Source organism: Papaver somniferum, chromosome 10, assembly GCF_003573695.1.
Source record: "Papaver somniferum cultivar HN1 chromosome 10, ASM357369v1, whole genome shotgun sequence".
Lineage (NCBI taxonomy): Eukaryota > Viridiplantae > Streptophyta > Magnoliopsida > Ranunculales > Papaveraceae > Papaver > Papaver somniferum.
In genome coordinates this window covers 78,362,829-78,380,073 of record NC_039367.1, presented here as the reverse complement: position 1 = coordinate 78,380,073, position 17,245 = coordinate 78,362,829, and the positions used below count along the sequence as shown (strand labels likewise).

General features: G+C 42.7%; 1 protein-coding gene across 1 annotated transcript; it reads left to right on the top strand.

Annotated features, from left to right (window-relative positions):
• The first annotated feature begins 14,058 nt into the window (after window positions 1–14,058).
• Window positions 14,059–16,362, top strand: LOC113315816 (uncharacterized protein DDB_G0283697-like). The gene is made up of 8 exons (XM_026564066.1): window positions 14,059–14,137; window positions 14,349–14,375; window positions 14,517–14,606; window positions 14,787–14,921; window positions 15,094–15,204; window positions 15,295–15,479; window positions 15,529–15,730; window positions 16,106–16,362. Exons 1-8 carry the CDS (start codon window positions 14,059–14,061, stop codon window positions 16,360–16,362), a joined length of 1,086 nt encoding a protein of 361 aa, XP_026419851.1.
• Window positions 16,363–17,245: the final 883 nt, after the last annotated feature.

Here is a 17,245-nt window from a genome sequence, read left to right as displayed (position 1 = left end):
AGAAAGGAGACAAAGCTAAAATGACCAGTCAAAGGCAAGATACTGCGGAAATCACTTCACCTATGAACGCTAATTCAGTTGCAGCAGCGGCTCTCAGAGCAGCAGCAACCAAGAGAAAGGGTGGATGAATCCAGAACATTCCAACCCGTGCACCTTCCAACTTTTGGAATGCCACCAACAAATGATCAAAATCAAACCATACCGGCGGCTCTAGCACCGCAGAGGGGCACTCACCCCTATTTGGAAATGCCAGCAACCGAAGCTGAACCTCTGCCATCTTTAGTGCAGACCATAGAGGAAGGAGGCACCATGGCCGTAGTGGCACGCGCTGGGACTCCCAATCAGGGGTCCAACCAATCACATCGACTGATGGCTGAGCTTGAGGAACTGAAGAAGAGCCAGCAGGTTTACGCAGATGCTGTAGCCCTGTTGGCCAGAGAAAATCAAGATTTAAAGGAGCGGATTGCTCTAAGCACGAAGACCAGCCAACAACTTGATGAAGCAAATTCCAAAGCACCAGAGCCAAACCGAGACTGTAGAGTCGTCATAGCGGCTAATGGAGATGCGACTAGGGGAAGTAGCGTATCCGACCCGGATTATGACGACAGAGAGTCAGACGGTAACGAGCAGAAGAACTTAGGGCACCACCGCGCGATGGAAGAGCTACGAGATGAGATGATGGCCGAGATCAGGCAATTAAAAAATAGACAAGGCGGGGGGAGGTTAGAAGAGGTCATGAGAGAAGCTAACTCTACGCCCTTAACTCATCGCTTGGCCAACACCCCTATTCCACTGAAATGCCCTGTCCCAACGTTCGAATGCTATGATGGATCCAGTGACCCTGCTGCACATATTCGGTACTACAACCGTGTCTTAGATAGATGGGGTCAGAACGACGCCGTATTCTGCAGATACTTCCCGTCAAGCCTGAAGGGATCGACATTATCATGGTTTGATAATCTGCCACCAAACTCCATCCACTTATACGACCAACTCGCAGAGAAATTCTTAAGAACATACATGTACAACAAGGCTGTAAACACCGGAATGGATAAGCTCTTTTCACTAGCGATTGGCTACAAGGAAACCACGAGGGAGTACACTAACAGATGGCACAAGATCTGCGAAGCCATAGGGAGCGTGGACCCAGTGGTAAGCATCAATTGCTACAAATGGGGATTGGACCGAATGAGTCCCCTATTTGTGGAAATTCATGGAAGCGTGCCTAAGACAGAGGGAGATCTTCGAATAATTATCGAAAAGCACGCTCGACTTGAAGAAATTCAACGGGAAAACCCGAGGGCATATCCGCAGAGATCTCACCGCACCAATTCAGCAGAACAAACCAATGGGACCAAAAGGAGTTGCTCAGTGGAGAGACCTCACGAAGATAGGAACGAACGAAGGGATGAACGAAGAACAGGTGACCGAAAATTCGAAGATCAAGTTTACACGAAACTCAACGCTAGCTATGCTCGTATCCTACGAGAGATCAAAGGGAGGGAAAACCTGGAGTGGCCATGGTCTAAGGGAAAGCAGCCCCCGAGATCCGAGAAGTCTAAAGATTACTGTGAATATCATTGTTTCAACAGACACCAGACCGAAAAGTGCAAGAACCTTAAAATAATGATCCAAAAATTAATTGATGCGGGAGAGCTCAAACATTACGTACGAAAGGATGTTACCGAGGATAGATCCAAGCGAACCAAACCAGTCCAACTTCCGGAAGGAAACCGAACAATCAACACCATCTCGTGTTCCGAAGCCACAGGGCCCTCACTTACAGCGCAGATAGGAAAGAGGTTACGGAAGCAATTCGAAGACCGCTGCGAATTGTATAAGGTCGATGGGATAGTGGTGGACGAGCACGAAGAATGGATGGAATCTCCTATCATCTTCGATGCCGAGGATATCGAAGAAGATATGGAAGACCATAACGATCCCTTGGTCCTAACACCAGTAGCTGGATGTAACCTCAAAAAGATCCTCATAGACGGGGGAAGCTCCGTAAACGTCCTATTTTACGATGCATTCAAACGGATGAAGCTCCATGATGAACAGTTAATGACCTCTTATCACCATCTACGGATTCAATGGAGCAGCCACGAAGCCCTTGGGAGACATCGTGTTGCAGGTTAACGCAGGGCCCATGAAACTAGAAACCCGATTCAGTGTGGTGGACACCCCTTCCCCCTACAACGCTATTATTGGACGAAAATGGATACATAAACTCAAAGGAGTTGCGGCAACGTACCACCAATATCTCAGATTCCAACACCTGAGGGAGTAATGGAAATCAAGGGAGATCGGGTCACTACGAGAGAGTGCCAGGCCACTCAGGATCATATCAACAACGAGCAAGAAGAGCGAAAAATCCGAAGAGTAAAAAATAAAGAAACCGCGAAAGAGAAGGCCATAGACCTGTTCCTCAAGGAAACTACAGGGAAGGGCTTGACGAAAGATGATAATGTCCTAAGCACAGAGACAAGTACTTCAACAACCAGCGAAGAACAGAAACACGCTAAATAGCAATTAAAGAACGTCCCAGTCCTCGGAAATCCGAAGCCTGTGTTCACACCAGTGGAGCCCGTAAAAGAAATCAACATAGGAACGGAAGAAACCCGAAGATGATCAAAATAGGGACCATAATGGACGAAGGAAGGGAAATTCTTTAACCAAATTACTTAAGGAATACGCGGATGTGTTCGCCTGGAAGCTAGGAGATATGCCGGGGATTGACCCAAAAGTAATCCAACACGAGCTACGCATCAAACCGGGCACGCCCCCGTTCAGGCAGAAAATACGAAAAGTAGCTCCAGAGTATCATGAGGCAGTAGAAACAGAACTTCGGAAACTACTAGACGCAGGATTTATCAAGGAAGTCAAGTACCCTACCTGGATCTCCAACATGGTCATTGTTCCTAAGAAAAATGGAGGGGTTAGAATATGCATCGACTTTACTAATCTCAACAAGGCATGTCCAAAGGACAGCTATCCCCTGCCGAGCATAGACAGCTGGTAGAAGCAGTAGAAGGATATGAAGAACTGTCATTCATGGATGGACATTCTGGCTACAACCAAGTGCCCTGGCAGAAGAAGATCAGCCACACACAGCGTTCTACACCCCACATGGCCTTTATTGCTACACTAGAATGCCCTTCGGACTTCGAAACGCAGGGGAACATACCAAAGATGGTCGATGCTATCTTCAAGCCATGGATTGGAGGAACCTTAGAAGTCTACGTTGACGACATGCTCGTCAAAAGCAAGCTGCGTAAAGATCACCACCAGGATCTGAGGAATATCTTCGAAGCAATGAGAAAACATCACATGAAAGTGAATCCGGAGAAATGTACTTTCGGTGTCACCTCGGGGAAATTCCTCGGGTATCTGGTAACAAAAAGGGGCATCGAGGTAGACCCAGCAAAGATTCAAGCCATAGTAGAGATGCCGTCCCCAAAGAATTTAAAGGAAGTACAGAAACTCAATGGATCCATAGCAGCTTTGGGCAGATTTATTGCCCGGTCCTCGGACAAATGCAAACATTTCTTCAATATTCTCAAAAAAGGGAGCAGGTTCGAATGGACCGTTGAATGCGAGGAAGCATTCCAAAAAATCAAAGAACACCTAGCCTCAATCCCGATCCTGCAGAAGCCAGATCCTGACGAGGTTTTGGCATGTACATAGCAGCAACAGAAGACGCAGTCAGCGCAGTATTGGTCAAAACCAATACAAAGATAGAACAACCTATCTATTACGTCAGCAAGACCCTCAATTCTGCGGAAAGGAACTATACTAAGATTGAACACTCATCCTCGCATTGGTATGGGCTACTCAAAAACTGAGAACCTACTTCCTAACTCACCTCGTCAGGGTCCCATGCAAAGCACCATTGGAAGCAGTCCTCAAAAGCACGGGAAAAGTGGGCCGAATAGCCAAATGGAACACCCATCTGGACCAATTCAACATCATTCATGAAATTCAACATTCTCGGAAGTCCCAAGTTCTGGCGGATTTCTTAGCAGACCTCCCCCTTGACAACGACGAAGAGATTAAGGGAATACCAGAAGCCGAGGAAGAAAACAAGGATCCAATGGATATCCTCGAACCTGCGAGTCAAAGACAATGGGAAGTCTTCGTCGACGGATCCAAAAATAAGGAAGGAGCAGGAATAGGCATTGTCATTATCACCCCAACCGGAGAAAGGATTATACAGGCACTTAGGTTAGAATTCAAAGAGCATACCAACAACATCGTTGAATACGAAGCTGTCGTACATGCCCTCCGTATAATAATAGAGATGGGGGTAACCGATGTAAGGCTGACAAGTGATTCGCAGCTTGTCATACGGCAAATAGGGCTCGAGTATAATGTGTACGATGACACCCTCTCAGCTTACATGGCCTTGGTCCAAACATTGGCATCGCAAATCCCGAACATTAAGTTCCGGCACTTATGCAGAAGGGACCTCAGGCACGCGGATGCCCTAGCATATATATCATCCATGCTGAGGGATAAAAAGTCGAAGCTATTAAAATAGCAAGGGTATACGAGCCTTCGATTGCATCTCAATTCTCCTTCGCTACCAATCAAGATACAGTGGAAGAAAATATCGAAGACCAGGTAGGAGAAGACATCCATAACGACTTTGACGAAGAAGATATCCTGTCAAGAGCAAATCAAGACGAACTTCAGCAACGAAGATGACTGGAGAGTGATGATCCATGCCTTTCTCGAAAAGGGAAGCTTACCTGCGGATCAGAAACAAGCTAGGAAGATACTCTCCAAAGTAGGAAGATATGATCTTCGGGATGGGGTCCTGTACAAGAAATCCTTCCTTGGACCATTACTACGTTGCTTGTCCCGGAAAGAGGGGCATCGAATTCTAAATGATATCCATTATGGTGACGCGGGGAATCATAGCGGCATGAGATCACTAGCTGACAAAGCAAAAACGCAAGGATATTACTGGCCGACAATGATACAGGATGCCGCGAGGATGTCCCGACGGTGTGAAGAATGTCAGCGCTTCGCCAAAAAGATCCACGCGCCGGCAACAATGTTAAACTCCGTCGATAGCCCGTGGCCATTTGCAAAATGGGGCGTAGACATCGTCGGGCCTTTCATCGAAGGATCAGGGAAAAGACGATTTTTGATAGTAGCCACGGACTACTTCAGTAAATGGGTGGAGGCTAAGGCCTTGGCCAGGATCAGAGACGTGGATGTGTTTACTTTCATATTCCAGAACATCATTTGCAGATTCGGTATACCCGCTGAAATTGTATCTGATAATGGTAAACAATTACAGGGGAAAAATATAGACATGCTCTTCGATACTTTCAAGATAAGAAAGAACAAGTCCACCCCCATATACCCTCAAAGCAACGGGCAAGCGGAAGCTACCAATAAGACCCTCGCCCTTATACTCAAAAAACAATTAGACGAGCATAAAGGAATGGTGTGAACAGCTGCACAATGTGTTATGGGCATACAGGACAACGCGAAGATCCGCCACTGGGGAATCCCCGTTTCTTCTCTCTTATGGAGCTGAAGCAGTCATCCCTACAGAGATACTCATGCCAACCACAAAGACCGAAGCGTGGGAGAAAAATCTCACAACAGACATGATGTTAGAGAGATTGGACGACCTAGAAGAAAAGGGAAGCAGCATTACAGAAGATGGAAAATTACCAACGAAGACTTGCAAGGGAGTACAACAAAAAGGTAAAGCTCGGAATTTTGTAGAAGGGCAGTATGTGTTAAGAACAATCCCACAGTATCAACGGAGAAGAGATGGGGAAAGTTAGCACCTACGTGGGGAGGACCTTTTATAATACATGATATTGCGGGAGCGGTTCCTACTACCTTCGTAATCTGAAAGGCGAAGTCCTCCGACATCCTTGGAATGCTAAGTGGCTCAAACCATACTTCCCATAGGGCAACGCAGCCTTGCAACTGCGTGAAGGGTACCAGAAGAAGGGGAGTGTGACCACTCTACATGTTTCTATCTCTGGACGAGGAATTGCAGGCCTCAACCTATCAATCAAACAAGCTTTCTATGTATCCACTAAACCTATCGACAATATTGGGGAAAGTAGTTAATCTACAATCTCTCAGGGCTCCCCCGTCAGTGTCCATAAGTGTAAGACCAGGGGGAAGGCACCCAGCAGAAAGAGATACCCAACCAATCTTAAGGCAACGGGTCGACGGAATGGGTGTATGTAAATTTTTTAACCCCATATCCTAGAACGTTGCCTCGGCCCCCACCGTCTGGGAATCCTCTGGCCAAGGGTTCGCCAGCGGGACAGGTCTCAAGCCGATCACGAAGGTACCTCCCTTCGGGATCGCACCCAAACACTTAAAATCCTTTTTTATTTTTAGAGTCTTTCATCACAATGCTTAAAATAAAAACAAACCAACATTGCAGGTATATCAAGAAAAGGATCCATTTCATAAAGGACGATTACAAAAAGTGAAGGCCAATTCAAGGAAGAGTACACATCAAAAAATATTCCTTTTACATGATACTAGCAAAAAATATTCTTTTTACATATTACAAAAAGTGGAAGGATAATGACGCTGCGGTCTCTACAAAATGCAGCGGTCTCTACCTAGATGATGCCGCCCCATCAGCAGGATCGTTCCGAAGACTTGAAGGGACGCTCCCACCAGATGAGGGTCCCGAGGAGCCAGGCAAGGCAGCAGGAACTGGACGACGCAGATAATTCTTCACAAGACCATGCTCGTTCTTTAGGCCAAGTTCTATCTTCTCTAGCATCTTGTTCGTCTCCTCAGCCAATTGGCACCGAGCCTTGTGCTTAATAACTATCGTCCGTTGTTGGGCTTGGGATAACAATGAAGACAGACGACTCACTTCTTTAGAAGCAGCACCGACGGCCTCTTCGCGGGATGTCGCCAAACTCTTAAAATGCTTAGTTTGTTCTTCTTGCTGCGCTAAGGAAGATTGAGCCTTTTCAAGTTTTTCATTAGCAACGCGAAGTTGTCCCTCGAGTTCTGAAAAAGACAACACCAGGGAGTTAGCACAGAAAAGACACAATCACACTCGATGGAATAGGGTTATACCTTCGACACAAGCCGAAGCCTCTTCATACTCATTAACAACTGCATCTCGCGCTTCATCAAGATGATCATATTCCGCGGATAATTTCTTATAATCTAGCTGAAGGTTTGTGAGAGTAAATTGGCTGGCATCTAATTCTACCTGCTTCATCGAATCCATGTGACGAAGGTGGTCAACTTCTTTGTTTATCTATGATACCCCCTTTCTCAATCCGTACATACACACTTCAAGATTCCTCTCAGACTCAGCCTGACGAGCTACTTCAACGCGGGACGCGGCAAGGGCCTTGCTTAGAGCATGGGCTTCGGCACGGGCATTGTCCCTTTCTCTGATAAGACACCGCGCACTATCTTCAACTCCTGGAAAAGGGAGGGATCGAGCCTTTTGTAATTCCTCTTCCAGCAGTTGTATCCTAGACTCCAACAAAGAAGTACGCTCACGGGATTCTCGCAGACTATCACGTGTCCACAGCAGCGTACCATTAAATAAAGCACGGTCATGGTTATACAGATTTTGCATGTCGACCATCTGAACATGCCTTGCGCGCCATACCTCAGCCCGAGCATCCCATTTCTTGGCTTCACTTTTAATTTTCTGAACAAGTTCTTTAATACGAGATTTCTGCCGTGCCCTTTCGTTTCGAAGCCATATCAGCTCGGGGACACCACCCACTGGAGATAGGGTGGGGAGACTCAGACAGAACAACTAAGAAATAGAGGAATGACGACACACTGCGAGGGAAAAAGAGAAAAAAAAAGAACCAAACCTGTGAAAGCTGAAACTTGGCCGCGAGTTTGCTCTAACTCAGCGCGAGCAGCAACAAGCTCTGAACGAAGACTGGCCTCCGCTTCACCCAGCTTTTCTTTCTCCTTGAGGCTTTTCTTCAGCTATTCTATTTCCACCTCAGCCGCAGATAATTCCTTTTCTCTGTGACGAAGCTTAGCCTCGAGCTTCAGAGATTTCGCTTTGAAGAACTGATACAGCACGTGGTTACAATGCTCACTCCTCATCATCTACACATCAAGACGAAAAACATTATTTCACCGAAGAATTGGATCGTCACGTAGAAGTACGTACGAAAATTTACCTCTAAGACACGCTGCTGAGGAAATCCATATTGATACCCGTCGGCTATGGCCATCATATCTGCAACGGAAGTAGGAGGCTCCGACACAAGGGTAGCTTCGGGAACACTCAAATTTCTTCCCCAGGCCTCAGACACCCGCGCCTTGGAAGACATTTCCATCATACGACGGGTATACGCGTCAGAATCATTTTCACCAACAACAACAGGGGCGGGATGAGGGACAAATAGCAGATTCTTTTCCTTGAGCCAATCCATTATGGCATCCTCACCCTCAGATGTCGGCGAATGAGGGAGATCCGCAGCAGGCGAATCAATCACCGACTTCCCCTTTTCTAACACGACCCCATCAACACAAATGTCGACACCCACATGCGCACCATGCTCCTCCGCGCCACCATCTTGAACAACAGCGTCTCCGTTACTAGCACCCCCGAGGACATCCCAATCATCATTGGGGGACAGTAGAGAGAAGTCCTCAGGAAAATCGAGGGCATCATCCATAAACTCCCCTGTAGAATACAGCCGATCAAAATAAAACTCTTGAGAAAGGGTGGGGAGAGTATCCGTGGCATCCCCAACAGATACAGAAATATCACCAATAACACCGTCATCAGCTACCACGGCGTTTTTTATCCCTTCATCACCACCTTGACCCACACAGACCTCTTCTTCGACATTGATAGGGAAGTACCAGTACGTTCCTCCCCATCTGTAATCTCCTCGTCCTCAGCAAACTCTTCGTTCACTGGACTTGTAACTTCTTCATGGGCCTCAGCCTCACCCATCACAATGGTAGAAGACTGCTTCGGCTTAATCTTTTTCTTCTTCGACACCTGAAAACCCACACCACAAACATAATTATTTTTCCCGCAGTTGAATTTCTAAAGAAGAAGAAGCGCAGCTAGGATCCGCGTACCTGAGCAGTCGAGGTACTCCTCGGTGGAAGTATAGCACCGGAACCTTCCTCCTCGTCTCCCTCCATAACGTCAAGGGCATAAGGAAAATTCATACCTGTGAAGTTTAAACGCCAGGGACAGAAATCTCCATAACGAGCAGGAGGAGATTCACGCGGCTTGCTACTCTCAGTACGCCCATGGACCTACCACTTCGATAACGGTAGCGTTCCACTCGTAGTCATGGTCGCGCTTGATCCTCTCGCGGGCCGGGAAAAGTTTCCGCTGACTAGACCCCTCTGTGCCGGGAACATACTTCAGCTTGGCATCGCTGACCTCATTTAACAAACGAATTTCGCCCCGAGGAGCAGCGAGATTCCGGAGGCTGACACTCCACGGCTTACGGTTCCTACTGTTGACATAATCACCGAAGGAGTTATTGAAATTCTCAGGAGTATACCATTCCTTCTCCGCGGGATTGGGAACGTAACAAGTCATTGTCGTCTCCCCCTTACTCCGCAGATAGCATTCCTTCAGGGCGCGGAGATAATTCCCCGATAGTTGCGATACAGAACGACTGTGAGTATTAGTGGAGGAGCCCTCACGACTAGCAAGAACATCATAGTATAAGGAATCACCTGACTTGTACAACGGCAGCATAAGACCAGCTTCGAACGTACCAACCGTGGTCAACAAATGAAATTCATCGAACTCATACTTTGAGATAAGCTCATAAGTTATATCATCCTCAGGGGCATAGAAACGAACCTCGAAGGCTTGAAGCTCATGCTTTTCCTTGAAAATCTCGAGATCAATATGCTTGAACGTTACTTTTTTCTTGCTGACCGAAACGCTGCGTATCAATGGGGCAGCCTCATCCTCCTCGGCGGGATCGGGTAAACCAATGAACGCCTCGGAAGCCTTTCTCTTCAAAGAAGGATTTTTTGAAGATTCAGCCCTCGGAACACCACCTTTTGTACTCTTCCCTTTAAAAGAAGTTGTAGGAGGGGGCGGCAGAGGATGCTCTGGCACTAGAGAACGTAGAGGAGGAACATCAAAAGCGACAGCACGATTCGGTGTCTGCGTACTCCTAACATCATCACGAGGACGAGACACCGCACGATCAAAGACTTTTCGAGCCCCAGAAAGATTTGTCAAAGGAACTTCTTCCCTAGAAGATGAGGCCTTCTCCCCAGAAGAAACTCGACTTCTACGAACATCATCTTGAGACTCTCTACGCGGAGGAGATCTCGATAGACCAGAACCAGGAGTCTGATAAGGAAGCCGCGGACGGTCAGACATGGCTGCGAAAAGATTAATCATAAACAAGTCAAAAACAAACTCGAGGACATTACCAACGATCAAAAAACCACATAAATAGAAATCCACAAACGATAACGCAGAAACCCTAAAATTAGCATACGTGATCGAAATTCCATAAAATCCCTACCCTAACAATGGCTTCCTTGATTTAAGACGAAGAACAGGGGCAAAATAGCATGCAAGCATTGAAAGAAGTTCTTCATCACAAACAAGGAACAACAGTAACAGAAAATTTACAAATCAACAAAGCGTAAAACCATGGAAACAAAGAAAAGAAAAACTTACCAGTAAAGCAGCAGCAGGAAGAACAAACTAAGGGCTGAAGAATGAAGAAGGAAGAACAAATCAGAAATAAATAGGAGGCAAGCATGCTTAATGCTCAGTGAAAAGAATTTAAGGGCTGAAGAATGAAGACTGACAGAGAATTTAAGGGCGGAAGAATGAAGACTGCCAGAGAATTTAAGGGCTGAAGAATGAAGACTGACAAAGAATTTAAGGGCTGAAGAACGAAGAATTAAAATCGAGAGAATGTTTAGGAAGAATGAAATTAATTTTCTTTCTCTCCTTAATATACCCGAAAGAAAGAGAAGGAAATTAATGGAGGAATGGGAAACGTGCCCGTTACATGAGCAGTTAATGCACAAATAAAAGACGTGCCCAAGTATCTAGGAAAAGTTATTAGGAGAGATAGAAGAATATGCAACAACGGTTTTCTTCAATGCACCCATTAAACATTCAAGCCCGAAGAAAAGGGGAAAATTGTGTATACATATATCTCACCATCAGACACGTGTATATAGAAAAATACGTGGAAAGCATGCAGGCCAGGACATCAAAATACGATGCACTACGGAACACCAAATAAACCCCAAGGAGTTACTTTATCTCATCCCAAAAGAAGCTAAGATCAACGGTGGAGAGAAAGTTAGCTGACACGAATGTGACAGGGGCAGAAGACACTTGTCTGACACGAGCAGGCATCTCAACCACCTTCATTAAACACTCTGAGCAGTATACGTGTCGATCAACCTGTGGAACGAGCGAGGATGTCTCTGCGTGATCCAGTGGAAAATGTAGACCTCTGCGTGATGGACACAAGACACTAGAAGATAAGGTTCCAACGGCCTTCAGAGATGGGTCCCACACTCTAACCCTATAAATACCCCCTCTCCGCCAAGAGGAAGGGGGATCGGAAAAATCAGGAAGGGAAGGAGAGAGAGATTGCAAGTGTAAGTTAATCCTTTAGAAGAGAAAAACATGTAAACCCAAAAGTCATTCGACTACTCTTGTAACCGTGAAGAATATAGTGAAACAACAAACCCCGTGGACGTATGCCTTAGTGCTGAACCACGTAAACCTCGGTCTTGTTTACATTTCAGCACTTTATATTTGTCTAACCCCATGGATCTTTACTTATACGTTTTGCTTTCTTTGTTTTTACCTGTATCCCGTGCGCAAACGCCTCGCATGGAGTTGTTAGATGAGGCTATGATAAACCCGAAGGTTTTGAGCCAAGGAATCAACACTAGGATATCATCATCACAATTCTCTCTAGATTACGATGATTGGTTGTGAGCATTCGGATGCCTTCGTGATTTGTGTGTTCACAATGCTGAATTACACAATCATCCAACAACGTACACATGCAGTCTCTTAAAGCCATAAACTATTCTTGTTAGGCATTCCTACGCATGCACAATACAATACACAAACAAACCATTCAAAACAACGCTATCTTATATCGTTATCCTAAAGTGTTGCGCGTAATAGCACCAACCTTCAAGTAAAAACAATGCTTCTCCATAACAGAAATAATATAAAGAGAAGAGACGCGTCACTGCCCCTTTCATCCCAACAAGAGTCACTCCCTCACAATCATATTCAGTCCATCACCACCAACTCTGAAAAAATTAAAAATTATTAGTCCAACATTAATAATAATTCACTGAATAAAACAGGAGGAATCAGAATCATTCTAAGCTATGTTTTTGTTTCTCCGCATAATTATGTTTGTGGACAACACTGCAGAATGATAGACATAGAGGAACGGAAATGGAACAGTTCCAGGTTTAGTTCGAGGAAAATTATCCGTTTCTCCTGTACTGATAATATTTTGGAACTGATGTGGTTTACTAAGTTGTAACCACCATATTGTAAGCTGTCAATTTCATCCAAAACTCTTTGTAATTAGATTCTCTTTAAAACTTTATATATATATGTGTGCAGTCTGTGTTGCAAGTAGTATGGAGTGAACTAGTTATAAAATCGTCTTCTCTGTCAAAATATAGATGTACAGAGAGACTTAACAAGAACTGCAGAAGAGGTCTACACAACATCAACTTAAATAGAATCCTAAAGAATCATTTACGAAGTCTCGCGAGTCATGTATTGATAGTTGAACAGTATTTGCATTGCATATTGCATATTTAAAAAAAAAATGAAAAAACAAACATGTAAGCTACCGAAAATTTCAGATTTCCCGTCATTCAGGGTAAATTTGTAAATCTCAATGTCTAAGTTTTCTGAGATTAAATACACGGGTTTGTAAATCCAGTTTGACTAATCACAAATCTTTAATTGAAATTTTTTTGTGAGAGAAAATCAATTTTCGATGTAGAGCAGGATCTGGGTTTTTATGAAATATTTTTTCTAAAATTTGTCTTCCAAATCACTAGATCTGACTACTTCAAAAGCAAAATCAAGGAAAGAGAAGGGGTTCATCCTTTTAAGGCCGATCGTTGATGTAACTTTGTTTTGAAGGGGAAATCATATAGAAACCTCAACCCCAATTCCATCCATCCATCAAATCTAAAATTTAGTTTTTTTTTATCAAGATATCTAGATAAGAAACCTTACAAATTTCAAAGCTCTCCTTGTTAAGCCCTAATTACACCATCATTGATGAAGATTTTCATTTGATCTCTCCAATTTAGAGAATTCTTCAATAATAGACTTGCGAATTCTTTCGGTATTTCATCACAGTTGAGAGGAAGAAGAAGAATTGAGAAGTAGTTCGGTTAAAACAAAGACCAAAACATAATTTTATAAATTCTGGGCTTGAGGGAAATTTTGTAATATAAAATGGGTGCGCCCGTGAACTTTTGGGACGGTGGGTTTGTCAGTGGAAAAAAATTGAGAAATGGGTGTGACCGTAGTTTTCACAAATCAATTTGCATTCCAAAAATATGTTGGGTTCGGATAATTGGGCTGCTTCTCTCGGAATTAAATTACCGGGTCTTGAATTCTCTGAACCAAACACAGTATTAAACCAGGGTGAGAAACTTAGGCGCAGACCCAGATTTTTTTTTCTTACCGTCAGACCCACAATTAATTTTGGATCAGGTCGCACCCAGATTTATTTAAAAATATTTAAAAAATGGGGAAGTACACTAATACCCTTCAGCGGTTTCGTCGGTTTCATTAACTCCCTGAACGGTCACAACATTTACTTTTCACCCGTTTTTTTTTTCTTTTCTTCTTCACCAGTTTCTTTTCTCCTCCTCTATTAACTCAGTAACAGATCTGGAGAGAAATTTTTTTCTCCATCATTCAAAGAAATCGATCATTTAAATCGATGATTGAAGTTGATTAAACCCCAGAAATCAATTTCAAACTCTAAAAAACCTTAGAAACTACTTACAGTTTACAAACCCTAGAATTCAGTTCATCAAAAAATGGATGAAATACCAACAAAAACGCGTCTTCAGAAGTCGAAAGAGAAGAAATCGGGTATTAAAACTAGTTTAATCGATGGTATTCTTACATGCATTCAGTAGATTTGATTTTTTTTTTCGATTTTAACTTTTGTTCTTGATGTTGATGACCTAAAACACGAAGAAGGAAAAATCAAGTCCAAGAAACAAAAAAAAAACGGTGAGATTTATCATTAACTTCATTTGTTAGTGTTTGATTTTGTTTTTTCCAGTTTTTTCCAGTTTTTTTTTTTTTTAAAGTTTTGTTGTAGTAACTGCCGATGATGAACCAGAAGCAGGTAATCCGGAAGAAAAAAAATATAAGAAGAAAAATGTTTTTGGTGAGATTTTCATCCTGAATATGTTTGCCATAATTTCTTCTGCTTTATAACTTACCCAATCTTCGATTTTAACATCATTTTTACCTGTTGATGTTGAAGATGAAAAAGGAGAAAGTGATAGTGAACAACCACTGAAGGAGATGAAAATGAAGGCAAAGCACGATGATGTGAAGAGAAAGGAAGTCTCTGGTATGCATCTTCACTAGTTCATGTGTGATTCATGTTTGCATAACATAACAAGTTATGCAGATAAAATAAATGTGCATAACTTTTTATGCAGTTGCATGACAGGTTATGCTTACCAAAAAAACCTGCATAACACCCTGTCAAACTTACCCATTTTTAAGTTTTACTTTTTCACTACTTCAGTTTTAACATCATTTTTACCTGCTAATGATGACAACCTAAGTGATGGAAAAGGGGAAACTGATGGTGACCAGCAACAAAAGGAGACGAGAACCAACGTAAAGCACGACGCTGCCAAGAAGAAAAAGAAAGTCTCTGGTATGCATTTGCGTTCCTTCATGTGTGTATGCAACAAAAAAAATCTGAACAACATGTAATGCAGAATAAAATAATTGTGCATGACTTGTTATGCAGATGCATGAAAGGTTATGCTTACCAAAGTTATTGCATAACCTGATATGAATAACTTATTTATTTGTGTGTCAAAAAGATCCTGAAACAACCACCCCATCAAGGAAGTCGCAGAGATTGAAAGATCAGGTATCACCTAGTTCACCTAAGCCTGAAGCAGAAAAGAAAACAAAGACTAAAAAGAAAGCTGGTGAGAACTTAACTTTCCTACATATTTCATGTTTCTGAACATTCCTTGATCTTTTCTGTTATGCATGATTTTGTCCTTGTTTGCTATTAGATTTTGATCGGCAAGCTGAGGAGCAATTAATTGTGAACACTAGTGCATCTAGAGTTCAGGCTGATAAAGCTACTAAGCGAAAAAAGAAAGCAGAGAAAGCTGCACCAAAGGAAGTTTTGGATGATGATACAAAGAATGAGGATGATACAGATGATACACAGAGAAAGATGCACCAAAGGAAGCTGGTAAGATTTGCTTGTGATTTCCTTTTTGTGTGATATATTATTTCTGTAGTGTGATTGGTTTGCTTCAATGTTGATTTGGTCTGTTTCAGTCAAGCAAGCTGTTGATAAACAGAAGAAAAGAAAAGGATGTGAACCCAAACAATCAGAAGACCTGAAAAGGAAGAAGAAGGAGAAGCAAATTGAAAGATCCGAAAGTGAAGAAGAAGATGAAGAAGAAGAACTTGTTCAACAATGTGTCATCTATAAACCAGGTGCGTTGAATTTCTGTTATGCATCAGTTAATAAACTTCTCTTGATCATTTACCTGCTAGTTTTATAGTTAACAGCTTGTAAAACACATAATGCTTCTTTTAAAAAATGCATAATAGGTTATGCAGACAACTAGGTGTGCATAATATCTCATTTACCTGTCTGCTTACATTTTAAGAAGTAGTGGATCATAGGTTATGCATGGTAAAAAATCTGCAAAATACATTTTAAGAAGTAGTGCATTATAGGTTATGCATGGTAAAAAAATGTGCATAACAGTTTATGCAGATGCCTGAATAAGAGGCATAGGAGGTTATGCAGTCAAAATAGCGATTCAACTTAGTTAAATGCAATTTTTTTTTCTTTTATTCATGCAGTTAAACCTAAAACCAAACCTGCAACTCAGGGAGGTACTTATAGAGAAGGATTTCTAAGGGTAAGTACCTTGTTCACAAAAATAAAGGAAAAAGGTGGTTTTACTCCAATGCAGGCTAGTATGATGAATGCGAGTCCATTTGGGAAATTCTATAACTGGTTATCTACTGCGGACATGTCATTGTTGGATGGTAAGAGCAGCCAGCTGATGGATGAGGTCCTTTTATCATATAACCATGATGATTTGAGTCAGCATTAATTCAAGGTGTACGAAAACAAGTTTATACGGTCAATGGCTAGTGAGGTTGCTGTTACTTTTCAGATGCCAAGAGTTGAAGGAAATAGAGGAAGAAATATTCTGACTTTAAAGGAAGAGATAGAGTTGAATCAGTCACTTGCCATCGTCAAGCAATTCCCATTCAAAACAGCAACAGGTAAAGTGAGTACAGATCCCAAAGCACATGTAACAAAGGTTTGGGTAGATGATATTCAAAGGCTTGTGTTGGAAAAACTTGATAATGAAGGTCGTGAAGAGGGAGTTGTCTGCCTTATCTGCCTCTACATGCTCGTCGTCTTGTTCTTTTATGGGTCAATGGGAGACAATTTGGACGTCTAATATGTTGGTTTGGTGAAGAATTTGGAAACCATGGACTTTGTATCATTTCCTGATCTGATACACGAACACCTGATGGACGACATCAAAACTGTGAAAGAAAAGAATCGTCTTATCAGGAATTGCACTGGTTGCACTATATATTCTCTTGTGAGTTGGTTTTTTTCCCACTTAATATCTGTCAATAAATCAAATATATATAATATCTAATTAGTTATTGTTTTTTCCAGCTTTGGTTGGCTGAGCACTCTAACATAGCTGAGTTGTCATCCGACATCAAGGTCAGTGAAACTGCTACACCAAGAGCTGCAAGGTGGGACTTTGTAGCAATGAAGAAAGCAATGCTCAAGAAGCATATTACAGACTTAGAGGTACTTGTTTATGAAACTTTATAAATAACTGCATAACATCTTATGCAGATGCAATTGTGAATGCATGACCAGTTATGAATAAACTCTGAATGTAAGACTTAGAGGTACTTGTTTATGAACCTTTATAAATATCTGCATAACATCTTATGCAGATGCAA